Below are 15,078 nucleotides of genomic sequence, written 5' to 3'. Positions count from 1 at the left end.
GCTTTCAAGTTAAAATGTCAGAAACAAACACCAATATTTACAATTCTTTTAAGGAATGTTATATAATGACACATTAAGGCGTAAATTCTTTTGGCTTATAATTCTTAAAAGAATGATAATAGCAAAAGTGATGCAAAATCTTCAGTGTGAGATTATGATTAAGCTACATTTTACAAAAATATGGTGTAAGATGGCAATAATCCCATTCAACATCCTGGATTAGATCCCTTCAGGAGGGACTGATAATTTATACAGTCAAACTTTAAAATTTACAGATAAAGGCAGTTTAATACTGCCACTGAGAAGTACATCTCTTAACATATACAACTTTCAGGCCACAGTTTTGAAGGTCTGAAGTATCAAGTTGGTTTGATGAATTAGTCTGTTGGCACTTATGAACACATTTATTGCCCTGTTTAAAAAGAAAAAAAAAATACATTAATTTTGTCAAAAAGTACACACTTCTAAAATACTGACAATGTCATCTACTAAGAGGAGCAATAAAATCAACTTAAGTAAATAAAGACAAGTTGGTACCGACTATTAAAACCTTCATTCCAGTTTGGTATTTAACGATCTTGCAGCATTCCAAACTATAGTATCTAGGAATTACTGCCCCCTGGTGGTTCTGGCTGGCAATAAGGTGTTGGAGGGCTGCTAAAGATAGGCTGCACCTCAACAGAGTTCATCTATAGGTCAAATAACTGGCCAAAGAGGATTCAGGTGTGATTTCCAGCTGTGGTTTTGCAGAAGTTAACAATATCAGGCAATGTAGTATACTCAGTCTCATTAGTCTATACACCAAAGGGCAGGATAAATACTTTGAAAAGCTAATTACTTCTAATTTGTTTCATTAATATACTTTTAAGATGAAATAATCATGTAGTTTCAATATCTAGCATCTAACAATATACAATAAATACTATGCTCTTTAAAAGTGCTTCATGTTACACTATATCCATTCTCTTCCTCCCTCCTTCCCTCCCTCCCCCAAGGCATTTATACCCTTATACTACAATCTCAGCCCAATTTTATTTTATTTTTTGTTTTAAAATAGGGTCTCGTTTTGTGGTCCTTCTGGCTCAGTCTACCAAGTACTGGGATACAGGCATGTGCCACCTTGCCAGCTACCCATATTCTCTTAGTGGCCTAGTTTATGTGACTAGAGTATTAAGCTGATGCCCTAGTCCCATTGTGTGGCCTTATCAATTTCTCATGTTTCAAAGCTAAAGCTTGTATTTTCACTCTAGATATGGTTCAAAAAAGAGGGAGCAGAAATATATTAGTTTAATCAATGCAAGCTCAGCCTCCTTTTTAAGCTAGATTAAAGATCAGGCTCTATTAATAATTATCCACTTTCAGAAATCAGGCACAAAACGCACAGCATGTTATTCAAAACACACAAAAAACTAGAAGTTGCTCAATGGAAACATAGAAGCAGGGAGTCTGAGTAATCCACAGGCACAGTAAATAATTCCTGATTATTAAAAAGTAGGTTCTAGGGAGAACATCAGATTTCTTACTTTTTGTGACTGACTAATCTCACTTAGCCTAATGTTCTCCAGGTCCATGAAGCTAGGGAGGAAAAGGGTCATAGGAGGAACTCTAGACGAAGGAGAAACCATAGATGAGCAAGTAAGGCGACCTACCTGAGGGAGATGGGAGGGAAAGTCCCTAACGTACATGATGTGCATCCACAAACATGTCAAGGCCAATCACTAGGCTGTATGTGGAAGGGGGGAGGTAATGGGGTGGGAATTGAGGGAGGGCTAAATGTGTGATGTGTACATGTATGGTAGACATCTTGTACTCCATTAAGACATTGCACCAATAAAAAATGCTTTTAAAGTAGGTTCTACTATAACTTCAAACTTTTATTGTACTTATTCTATAGCAGCTCTTTATTAATAAGAATAAAAAATTATAGTATCATGGGAATTATTTTTTTAATGTGTTTTTGCCTATTTGAGCTTAGTATAAAAGACTTCAAAGAAAGACACAAAATTTTAATCCATATAAATCCTAGCTTATTAAACTAGGTCATCATGGAACATTTCCCAAGATAACTTGAATGGAAGAACAAAATCATAAATACGTGATATAGCTCAATATCTTTAAGTCATATTATAAATACAAATATTTCAACTTTTTGAACTGTTAAAACTGACTTTGAGCCGGGCGTGGTGGTGCACACTTGTAATCCCCGTGCTTGGGAGGCGGAGACAGGAGGATTGTGCAGGTTGGAAGCCAGCCGCGCTGGCTTGAGAGACCCTGTTTCCAAATAAAAAAGAAGTATAAAATATGTCTGGGAGTGTAGCCTGCAGGTAGAAGGAACCCAGGAACCCCAGTATCACCAAAACAAAAAACAAAAACAAAACCCTGACTCTGAACAATAGAATTCCAATGTGTTTATTATATAAAATATTATAATGGTATTATAGTGGTATGATATGCACATAGGGATCTTAAAACTCCAATTTAAAAAAAGGATAGGATGTTTGAAGCCTCTATTTAAATTATTTCTGGTTTTAAGCTCTGATAGAAAATGGACTTATCCACAAAATTCCTAGCATTCTGCTTTAAGAATGAAGATCTATATAAGCACTAATACAGAAGACACAGCTTCTGCATGTTTATATAGTAGATGTTTGTACAAGTTTCTATATAAAAAATACATCAAACTGCTAGTTTATTTACATCCAACTGAAAGTCAACTTTGAAAATAAGGTGCAACTTATAGTTTTAATAAACTTATTTAATAGAATAACACCATAAAAGCCAATGTAAGCCTCCCTCTTTCCAGAACGGTGGATTACAACACTTAGAGCTATTTAAAATCACCAAGCCAGGAGTGGTGGCGCACGCTTGTAATCCCTGCGCTTGGGAGGCTGAGACAGGAGGATCAAACAGGTTCGAAGCCAGCCTCAGCTACTTAGTGGGGCTCTCAGCAACTTATTGAGACCCTGTTTCCAAATAAAATATATATAAAAAAAGGTCTGGGAGTAGAGCCCGGAGGTAGAAAGCCCCTGGGTTCCACCCCCACCCACCAAAAAAACAAAAACAAAAACAAAAAAACACTGGCAGAATAACATTCAAAACATCTAGACCTGGTCCCTCTCCAGGATAAGTGAATCACAACCGCTGAAAATGGAGTCCAGGCAATAGGATTTTTAAAAACCAACCTCCAAATGATTCTAAAATGCAGAAAAGATTGAGAATCATTGCTTTAACCTTAGTGCAACAGATCTGGACAGATCAAATGCTTCAGTATCACATGAAAACTTTTAGAAATACAAATTCTTGCCCCTCACCCTTTAACCCAGATATACTAAATTAAATGCTACTGAAATCTGAGAACCACTGCTTCAGGGGTTGTTAAAACAGTCCATGAAGAATACTTTTATGCTTCTAAATGTTTTTATTTTTGAATGGTATTATGTGATACATGAAAATTTTACAAAATTCAAATTTCAGTTATCTATGAACTTTTATTAGAAGACAGCCACATCCACTAGTTTCCATACTGTCTATGGCTGCTTTTGCACTATGAGAGCAGAGGGGAAGTAGGCACTGCCAGACTCCAAATCTAAATTATTATCTGGCTCTTTTTAGAAAAATTCTGACAACTCCTTGCTCAGGACTAGAGTTATGGATAGATTAGCAGCCATTCTCTGACAGTCTCTGCTTTTGTTGCACTGAGTATTAACAATATAGTAAAAGAGCTTGATTGACATAATTTTAATATGATATAAAACTACATAATCAATTTAAATTTTAAAAGAAAAGGAAAAATGACAATACTTACTTGCCATCTTTAAAATATGTTTTCAGAGTATCACTGAAACTTTTGGAGTACTTTACAAATTCTTTCTTTTGGTGTTCAAGTGCCTATAGTTATGAACAGCAAGAAAAAAATTACTAAAAAAAAATCAGAGACTGCAGATTATACAAAATATGGAATGAACTTATATACAGGTAAGTATTTTTTAGTAGTATTTACTTCAACACATGTAACACTCTTAAACTTAAGACAAATCTAATATTAATAACAAAATAATCAAGTCCTGTTAGTGTTTAATTCACTAAAACAACTAAGTGTAAACCAATATTTAGGGTGGCAACTAGCAATGTTTCTCTTACCCTGCGGTTCTGATATTGATATTTCTTGAAGACATTATTCACTGTATCAAGAAGTTCTTTTATTGCACTAGCTATATCCCTGTGGGAAAAAGAAAATCTTTAAAATCAGCAGCATTTTAAAGAAGTGTGCACATACATATGCATGTGTAAATTCTAACTCTTGATTATTTATATACTTGGCTGGCTGACTGGAGTAGAAGTTGTAGCTTGCATTTTTCTATAATCAGGGTGTCTTGAACTACTGACCAAACATCCTTAACTATACCCAGCATTCACAAATCAATAGCATTTCATCATCACTCAAATTTAAAAGAAGTTATACCTATGTCTTCCTACCTTTTTCATTTTTGATTTTCCTTTTCAAAGGCTAAAGTACTGAACTAATTAATTACTACATACTGAATTCAACCTACCATATCCTCTTTTCATTATTTCATGAAAAATTTTAGGAAATTTTTTATTATATGTAACTCATTTTTGTATCAACCAACATTTCATGTTATATATCTACCCATTTTGATGTTTAAAATAAAACATTTCCTCCTTAGAAGTGAGGAAATATTGGCTTTCCTTTTTTTTTTTTGCGGTACTGAGGATTGAACTCAGAGACATTCTTCCTCCAAGCTATATCCCCAGCTCCCCCTTTTTTAAAATTCTTTATTTTGAAAGAGGGTCTCACTGAGTTGCAAAGGACCTCACTAAATAGCTGAGGCTGGTCACAAACCTGGATCCTCTTGTCTCAGCCTGCCAAGTACTTGGATTATAAGCGTGCACCACCACACCTGGTGCCTTTCTTCTTTCCTCTTAAGATACTTCACCTTGCTGGGCATGGTGGCGCACGCTTGTAATCCCCGCGCTTGGGAGGCTGAGACAGGAGGATCACACGGGTTCAAAGCCAGCCTCAGCTACTGAGTGAGGCTTCCAGCAACTTAGTGAGACCCTGTTTCCAAATAAAATATAAAAAAAAGGTCTGTGAGTATAGCCCGGAGGTAGAAAGCTTCTGGGTATCCACCCCCAGTACCACCAAAATAAAAATTAAAAAAAAAAAAAAAAAAAAAAAGATACTTCACCTTCCCCGGGCGTGGTGGCGCACGCTTGTAATCCCCGTGCTTGAGAGGCGGAGACAGGAGGATCGCGCAGGTGCAAAGCCAGCCTCGCTGGCTTAAAAGACCCTGTTTCCAAATAAAAATATAAAAAAATAGGTGTCTGGGAGTGTAGCCTGGAGGTAGAAGAATTTCCAGGAACCCCAGTACCACCAAAAAAAAAGAGATACTTCACCTTCAATCTAGCAACTAAATATCTGTCTCTTTCAAACCTTGCCTATTTCCTTTGGAAAATAAGTACTGAGAAAGATAATATCTGAATATTCTACTACCATAAGGTTTCAAGCAATCATCCTTTGACTATGCATAAACACATTCTAAAGAAAGAGAAATCAATACTTCTCATTGGAATTGACTATCCTACCCATGTACCATTTTTCGAAACAGTTCCTGTCTTTTATATATACATATGTGTGTGTGTGTGTGTGTGTGTGTGTGTGTGTATGCCCTTTTCAATTTCTACATTCTAACTTCCTATCATTTTTTCTGTTAAACTGAACTTTATGTAATTCTGTATTCTCAAATAGCCCCACACTCTCTAAGGATAGTCTGTCTTCTTACATCCATTCTCTTAGCCGTTAGTCCCTATGTTTGCTGTTAAAATGCAACATGAGCACAAAGACTGAAATAACACATATACCAAGACCATCTGAAACAAACACAACTATTTATTGCTGACTCTCTACATCACAAATGTCAGATGTCAGTTATTTCCCACTTAACATTTCAGCTTTACTCTTTGGGGGGAAAATGCTGTGTACAGGACTCTGCAGGTATGTGTGTGTTTGCCAGCATATTTTTTCAACAAATAAGCATGTTGAAAAGATTTATAGGCATATAGGATTTTGGTATTTAAAAAATATTTAAATGTATCCTGAAGTGGTAAAAGCATTTTTATTAAATACTTCAATAAATACTTTCTGTGCATCAAATATTTTGGTATTACCCAAAAACATTAAAACATTTCATATTTGAGTAGGACAATGACATGGAAAGACTACCTGTCCACTTACGTTTTGTCTCCAGAGTAGTAATAGCTCCTTTAAGCTATATAACTGCTCCTTTCACTTTCAAGCAAGTTAAATCCTTTTGTATTATTGTGATGGACATAAATCTCTCATTATTTTAATAAAATAGTATGATGTAAGCACTGTATTCTCTGAGAACAACTACAATTTCAACAAGTAAAAAAATATTAAATCTCTTCTCAGAGAGCAAAGTTCACTGAATCCACAAAAGAAATACCTAAAATGGAATATAATAGAACTATACAGCAATCAGACAACTATTCATACTGCACTCTATATATTTTAATATTCTGCAAAATGAGTACTATAAAAATGTGTCCAGGGCTAATCAAGCTAATCGATAAGATGAACATTATAGTCTATATATATAATCAGAATGGCTGGATTCTGCAGGTAAAAACAGTAGTTCTGAGCCAGGAGTCGTGGCGCACGCTTGTAATCTCGGTACTTGGGAGCTTGAGACAGGAGGATTGCTGAGACAGGAGGTTCAAAGCCAGCCTCACCTACTTAGTGAGGGCCTCTGCAAACTAGTGAGACCCTGTTTCAAAATAAAGAATAAAAAGAAAAGAAAAAAGGGTTGGGGGTGCAGCTTGGAGGTACAAATGCCCCTGGGTTCAATCTCCAATACCGAAAAAACTCCAAAATCCCCCCCAAAAAACAGTAGTTAGCTTAACTCACATAGGGAGGAAATAAAAAAGAAGATGGGGTAGGGGGAGAAAAGAGAAAGATCTGCTTTTAAGAATTGGGAATCTGCCTATACCTTTAAAAGAGAGGAAGAAAAATATCAAGAAATAGAGCTCCCAGGTGACTGTGCTAATGAGCCATGGCTGAAAACTACTGATGCTTGGGAAAAAGGAGCTAGTAAGATTTGATGTCTTATCCATATAGCACTTTTATAAAGAACAATACTGACCAAGCCTGTTTATTCCTAAGCATGGCCTTTTGTTTCAACATTAGGTAAGACACTATTAAGTGACCTATCAAATTGTTGAAAAATGTGCTCTAGAAACTATTTGAAATGCTTTGTGCCAGGTATTATGTTACTGTACATGCGCAGAAAAACACTGTTATTTATGGCACCAAGGGAAACTATTATATTAGTAATTACTGAGAGTCTGTTTCCTACAAAGGAAAATAGCATAAGAAGTACTTGAAACAATTAACCAGATAAAGAATGGGTAAAATAACTGTAATTATGGAGTTTGCAGCAGGTAGATAGACTGTGAAAAGAGACAGACAAGTGGAATGAGAAGGAACGTGGTAATCTGCAGTTGTAGGGCAACTTTAGGAAAACTCACTGAAAGACAAAAGGCAGCAGATGAAATTAAGCATATATCTTATCAAAAAATGCATGGGAAGCCAGGGGTGGCGGCGCACGCTTGTAATCCCAGCATTCAGGAGACTGAGACCAGAGGATCATGGTTCGCGGACAGCCTCAGTTATTTAGTGAGGCTCTTTACAGCTCAGTGAGACCCTGTTTCAAATTAAAAATAATAAAAACTTAGGGAAGGGGGTTTAACTCAGAGGGAGTAATGCCCTGGGTTCCATCCCCAACCTCCCCCCCCAAAAAAAACTGCATGGGAAAGCAGAGCTTCTAATCATGCATCCCAATCTCTATGATACATATTTAGATAAATACTCTGATGGAGAAAATCCCTCTGGATATTAAATTTGGCCTGAAACAGACACCCCTGGAAAAACTATTGTGAGGCCTCCATAAAAACTGACTCAAAATAAGTAAACCTGGTGCGTTTGAGGCCAAGAATATGCGAGGGTAGAATACAAAGAGTAAAACAGATAAATGTATTTCTCTTTCATTTATTAAATCATGAGTCTCTACTAGTCAACCATTAATTGGAATGTATCAGACTAAAAAAAAGTAAAAATTACTTCTAGAAAATATTTGCATAAGCTCAAATGTAATCAAATAATCATTAATTAGAAAAATTTAAAATATTTGCTTGCTAGGTTATTTTTCCTAATCAACTGTATAAAGGAGAGGGGGGAGTTTTATGTGTGGTGCCACAGATATCAAATCCAGTGCCTAGCAAATGCTAGACAAACACTCTACCACCACTAAGCAGTCCCCAGCTCTAAACTTCCTTTATTCCACAATGACAGCTCATGCTGTGAGTATATAGGTTCTGAACTAGACTTTATGTACATCATTTCTTTCAATTCTCGCAACTTATTTTCTTCCAATCCTCACCACTATTTTCAGAGGCAGAAATTAAAACGACAGAAGCCAAACATCTTATAACTAAGGTCACACAGCTAAATGCTGGAAAAGAGATTCAAACTTACATCTACTATGATACTAAATAATGCTGGCATCCTTAAGTAGCTATCAGCAATCTTTTCACTACTTGAATACAAGTATAGCATCACCTGTAATACTTAGTGTAGCAGGTGTGTGACGCATGGTAATGAAAATGTTGATTAAAAAAATGAGCTGGGCATGGTGGTGCATGCTTTTAATCCTAGCATCCGGGAGGCTAAGACAGGAGGATGGCGGTTCACAGACAGCCTCAGCTACTTAATGAGGCCCTCTACAACTTAGTGAGACCCTGTTTCAAAATAAAGAATAAAAAATAGGGCAGGGGGTGTAGCTCGGAGGTCGAATGCCCCTGGGTTCCACCCCCAGACCCGCAAAAAAGAAAAATAATAATAAAATAAAAAATAAAAAAAAAATAAATAAGGAGGATAACTACCTTAAATATGAAAAAGTAAGATATTTTAAAGAAAAACAGTAATTGTACAGTATGTTGTGCCGGCCTGAAGGATACAACATTTATTATTTTGAGGCAATTTTATTACTTGTAAAATAATCAACAGTAAAAACAACATGTACCAAAATGTGCCAGAATTTATCACATAGAGATATTTTGGCCATCTATGCTATTCATACATGCTTGAATTTAAGTCTCAGAAATAACATATATCAAAAACTTAACCAAGGAAAGTTATTCCTTCTAAAATAGGTAAAAAATAAATTTCCATCCCATTACTCTTTTTTTTTTTGGGGGGGGGCGTGCAGTACTGGGGGTAGAACTCAGGGGCTTTCTACCCCCGGGTTACAATCTCAGACCCATTTTATATTTTATTTGGAAACCAGGTCTCACTAAGTAGCTGAGGCTGGCTTCGAACCTGCACAATCCGATCCTCCTGTCTCAGCCTCCCAAGCACTGGGATTACAAGCATACCTCGTCCAGCTTCCATTACTCTTTAGTTGATGCTAAGTACACTCTAGTAAAAAGAACTAAAATACTACTATTCTCCATATATGAGACACAGTTCTAATAAAGTCTAATAAAGTCTAATAAAGTCTCTTATCAATGACTGGACAAGACTCGCTCTTGAGCTCAACTTCCTTATGGCTAAAACATGGCTGTTAAATAATATAGTTTTCAAGCTGTATCTCCCTAGAGTCAGAAGGTTTAGCAGAACTGTTCCTGAGACTTCTAGGGAGAACCAGGATGAGGGTGGGTCTACCATTTCTACGAGGTTCAATGAAAATACTGTTATTTCTCTTATATACTGGTATTCTACACAGGATGTCTCTTATCATACTTCTTTCAAGTAGCAGAAATTTCACTCAATTACCAGATTAGATTAACATTAGGAATCTTAAGACTGAAAAGCAGCAAAGACCCCAACACCAGCTGACTATATTTAGCTCTGTGACTTTGAAAATGTTGCCTAATTTCCTATGCCTGAAATTTTTCATCTGATACAGTTACTATAAGTTAACAAGTATCAAGTGTTTTATTTATTTATGTATTTTTATTTATTTATTATTATTATTATTATTTTGGTGGTACTGGGATTCCTGGAAACCCTTCTATCTCCAGGTTACACTCCCAGACCCGTTTTTATATATTTTTTTATTTGGAAACAGGGTCTCCTAAGCCAGAGAGGCTGGCTTTGAACCAGTGTGATCCTCCTGTCTCCGCCTCCCAAGCAAGGGGAATACAAGCATGCGCCACCACGCCCACCTGGCTGAACTGAAGTGTTTTAAATAGTACTTAGAACACACAGTTTTTATACAAATGATTGCTATTAAGATGACAATGATTCTGTAAATCCCCACTTCAAGGATCTGATAGCAGCTGGGTGTGGTGGCACATGCCTGTAATCCTAGTAAGTGGGAGGCTGAAACATGAGGACTGCAAGTTTGATTACAGCCTCAGCAACTAGTAAGACTCTCATCAACCTAGCGAGAACCTGGTTCATAATAAAAAACAAAGGGAAGGATATAGTTCAGAGGTAGAATGCTCCTGAGTTCCATCCTGGTACCAAAAAGAGTCTGCTGCAAATATTATTTTAAATTTTAAGTTCTTTTATGTATCCAATAATGTTTACTTTATATATTAACAACAAAACTCCATAAATAATGAACTATCTTCTCTCTTCACATATTAAATATATAGTTAAAGGAAGTAAGTACTTTCCCATTAGGGCAAAATATAAAAAATCCTTATGGTTTGTCCCTTGTGAAAGATTTTTGGCTATTAAAAGCCTTTTTTGTATTTCTGGTCCTCTATTATTATTAAAATAGAGAGTTATTCCTTAGTAGGTGGCTTGGATATCAATCCCAAGCCATTATTTTCTAGAATGAGACATATCCGGCCTCTTTATCACTTAAAACAGGTGCCCAAACTAACTAAAATAGCATTTTGTGATGTGGACTGCCAAAAATTATTTCTGAAAAATGAAAAGTCACATTTATTCTAAGTGACCTCCTTCGGCTCTTCAAAGTTAACACACATAAAGTAGCCTCTTCTGTAAAGACCTGTGTTAAGCATTTCCTTTCAAGCATTTTCTAGCTATGGTCTCACCACCACACTGACAGAATCATTGTAATTACTCCTGGCTTGCTTGTTTTCTGTCCATCAAGGCTGAAGAAATTTATCAGACTCTAGTTTAAAGGTATCTTTATCCAGAAACGATCGTTGGGTTTCCCCTCATTTCTCCACTCAACTCTACATAAGGACCTGTGTCTGAGAACCGCTGGCTACAACTACCCCTCTTGCTACTGCTCACCAGCCAGTTTTCTAGCCATAGGCATATTCTGAAATTTATTTAACCAGTATATAAATTCTTAAGGATGTGGAGGTTCACAGCTTGGTCAATATTATAAAATGCTACTCATGTATATATGAGTACATTTCTTATCCTGATAACTTATGCTATAAAACAATAATATAGAGCTGGGAGTGGTGGCACATGCTTGTAATCCCAGCATTTGGGAGGCTGAGACAGGAGGACTGCGGTTCGAGGACAGCCTCAGCTACTTAGTAAGTCCCTTTGTAACCCAGTGAAACCGTTTCAAAAATAAAGAATAAAATAAAGGGCTGGGGGTATAGCTACGAGGTAGAAAGCCGCTGAGTTCCATCCCCAGTATTGCAAAAACAAATAAATGAAAATAATAATTTTTAAAATTTGGTATCTCTAGTTAACATCACTTATGTCTCTCTTCATTTTAATCTGACATTAATACTTTTCCATTACTTACATAATTCAAATTACATTTATATACGCATATTCCTTCAATATTATTGTTATTATTATTATTATTTTTGATAGTACTGGGGTTCCTGGAAACCCTTTCACCTCCAGGCTACACACCCAGACCTATTTTTATACTTTTTTATTTGGAAACAGTCTCTTAAGCCAGCATGGCTGGCTTTGAACCTGAGCGATTCTCCTGTCTCCACCTCCCAAGCATGGGGATTACAAGCGTGCGCCACCACGTCCAGCTCAATATTATTTTTAAATTAAAAATTTAAAAGATATCACTATACCCTCAAGCCATAGCTTTGAATTAAATTTTTCAAATTTCATTTCAAATTACTATTTCAACTTAATATTATACCCAAATAAAACATCTAGAATGAACAGTTACTTTAGAATACTTTTGAGAAAAGAACCAAAATAATCACTCACTTGATTGTCTGTAGAAATCGCACTCGGTCATTGATCTCATCTGGGATCTTACTGAGAATTTGCTTAAGCGCACGTGCCTTTTCATTTAGGTCCTGGAATTCTGGCTCTGGTCGTTCAATCATATACTCTGATTAAAAAAAATACGTAGTCAAGCCAGGTGTGATGGCGCATGCTTGTAATCCCAGCATTTGAAAGGCTGAGACAAAAGGATGGTGGTTCAAGGACAGCCTCAGCTACCTAACCAGGCCCTTTGCAGTTCAGTGAGACACTGTTTAAAAATAAACAATAAAAATAGGGCTGGGGGTGTAGCTCGGAGGTAGAATGCCCCTGGGTTACATCTCCAGTACAGCAAAGAAAAGAAAAAAAAAAGTCAAAAACAACATCATGTAGCTCCCTGACAAACTCAAGTTTAAGATTTCCCAATGTTCCGATATAGCTCTTCTATTTATCAACCTCAGCCTTCTTCCTCTCCTATCCTTCCATTCTAGCTTTGCTGAGGTTTCCCCTCCATTTTCTGGAGTCCCTCTGGTATTCCTAATAGTTTGAGCATATTAGAGAGAATATACACCCAAATATATGTACATAAGTATGAATGTAGCATTGTTAACCTGGACACTCATTGTTGGGAGGTGGAAGTGGGGAGAGGGCACCAAGCATAGTCTGAATGTATGCCATTTTTAATATGTTACTCATAAAAATAAAAAAATTTTAAAAAAAGATTCCCCAATGATAGTCAAGGGGGTGGGGGAACAAAGGCCAGATAATTAGAAAATGGTTGCAAAGAAAAATTCATTAAAGTTCAATCTGGTTGAGTAATGGATCCCTCTAAGCAAAAAGGATACAACATTCCCAATGTGGGATAAATAGAAAAGCCATAAAGTCTTAAAAAATAAGTAAGTGGAAAAGGTGAGTTTAATAATTTAAAGTCACTACATCAAAAGCCCAAATAACCTACTAAAATTTCAGCACATTCTTGAACTCTCACTTAAAAATACAAATACTACCACGAATCCAACACAAAGGCTGGGGTCACAGAACAGAAATTTGGGAAGCGGTTCAATCAGATTTGGCAAAGGCAAAATAGATTCATCACTATGTTTATTGCAGAGTTGGAAGCAATGCAACTCTACCAATTCAATATATTTGTAGCCTAACAAGCTAAAAATTCTAAAATCTAAGAATGATAAGGGCTTTCCTATAAGTTAGGGAATCAGCTAAAATGTATATTTTTTGTTCTCTCTTAATAAACATGAAAAATTATACTTCTACTTTTTTTCTAAATTACTGTGTAAATGAGTAAATCCATTCTAATTATTTTTAAAAAGCAAAAAAAAAAAGAGAAACCTAGCCAAAAAAAAGGCTCTATTACTGCTCAAATATATACTTGAAAAAGAAATACTGTACTAAAAGTTTAAAAACTCATCAATTTCAAACAACACAAAATACAATTACCATTCCACAGAGGTTATCTTTTAGTAAAACTGGAAGTTGCCACACACTTTATTAATGGGAAAAAATGTAAAGCATGCATTATCAATAAACACTTCACATAATTAAATCTTACAAACATAAAACTACTTTCCTGTTTTATATGGCCCACTATCATTACAATAAGAAGAATAAAGGAAGAGGAAGAAAATGGAAAAATGACCCATTTGTTAAATGACAATGTTTGAAGGAAGTGCTTGTCAACCACTGTAAAACTAAATAAGGTGCTTCCTTCTGATACCTTCTACATCATCAGCTGCCATACGAAGAAGGGACTCTGTGAAGTTAACTTCTACACTTTTTTTCTCTAAAATTTTCATGATAATGTCTTGTGTGAGACCTGGATTTTCTTTTTCAGCCTGTAAGAAAAAGAATAATTATGAGATACAGAAATGGATTAGCATTTTAGAACTGAAGCTTAATTAATTGTTGAGAATTTGCTGGAAATATCGTAGATATATCACTTACAAAGGCAGAAATCTTTGTAAAAGCAGGTGTCGTGATGGATTCATTTTAAGTTTTGTTAGAGTTTGTGCATCAGTAAGTTTTTACTATGTAATAGTTTCATTTTGCATTTAAACATAAAGTACTTAGTGTTCCCTACTTCTTCATTTTCACTTTCCATCAAATTATAAGTAAAGATTATATATGTTTTGGCAACTCACCAATTACTCTTTTAACTAGTTTAAATACATAGAGAATTTTTAGTGGAACTAACATTTTAACTTGAAGATCAAGCAATAACTCATCTCACCAGCATCTTGAAATCCTTTTTTATTTAAATCAACGAAATGCCAGAAAAATAAAAAGTAAAACAAAAAAAACTAGGATTTCTTTTGCAGGTTTTATTGAGACTAACCCTTTAGATATTTTTCCCTACACTGATTTTAATTTCCTATTTCATTTTTGTAGCAAGAATATTTTGTACCCTCAGTTTCAGAATATAATCAATCCCTTTACTACCTTCTGAGTGTGTTTCACTAATGAATTTCCACTGGTTCTATGTCATAGAATACCTTAAGGAACTAAAATCTTCTAGTCATATCATGAATAAACATAAACAGTTCTGAGTTTACTAAAATTAATTTTCAGATTTTATCTTTCCCAGAATTTTGACCAATTCTATCATTTAAAATATTTTAAAAATTAAATTCATTTTGCTTATTTTGGCTGACTGCCAATTTAAACACTTATGCTTTCTTTTCTTTTTTGTCCTAATATTAAACAGCAAATAGAAACAATTTTATGATCCTAATCCTATGGCAATCTTCCTGCTCCCTTATGTCTCAAGCACGCTTAACCTCTGCCTCTTCAATTCCAGGCTGCTATCACTACAGGTATAGCTTTCTTCTGTTCCTACTGCTTTTTCCATT

General features: G+C 35.6%; 1 protein-coding gene across 1 annotated transcript in view; it reads right to left on the bottom strand.

The window, feature by feature from the left end:
* Positions 1-330: 330 nt before the first annotated feature.
* PDCD10 (programmed cell death 10) overlaps positions 331-15,078 on the bottom strand; it is a gene marked incomplete at both ends in the record, with an annotated part of 29,163 nt that continues 14,415 nt past the window's right edge. Inside the window, 5 exons of the mRNA XM_080696317.1 lie at positions 331-412; positions 3,806-3,888; positions 4,141-4,219; positions 12,218-12,344; positions 13,947-14,064. Of these exons, the coding sequence (XP_080552443.1) occupies positions 331-412; positions 3,806-3,888; positions 4,141-4,219; positions 12,218-12,344; positions 13,947-14,064 (489 nt within the window). The remainder of the gene's footprint in view (positions 413-3,805; positions 3,889-4,140; positions 4,220-12,217; positions 12,345-13,946; positions 14,065-15,078) is intronic.

Source organism: Muscardinus avellanarius (genome assembly GCF_963383645.1).
Source record: "Muscardinus avellanarius genome assembly, chromosome: 5".
NCBI classification, from domain to species: domain Eukaryota; kingdom Metazoa; phylum Chordata; class Mammalia; order Rodentia; family Gliridae; genus Muscardinus; species Muscardinus avellanarius.
Note: the sequence above shows the minus strand (reverse complement) of the source record. Positions and strands in the feature narration are given on the sequence as shown.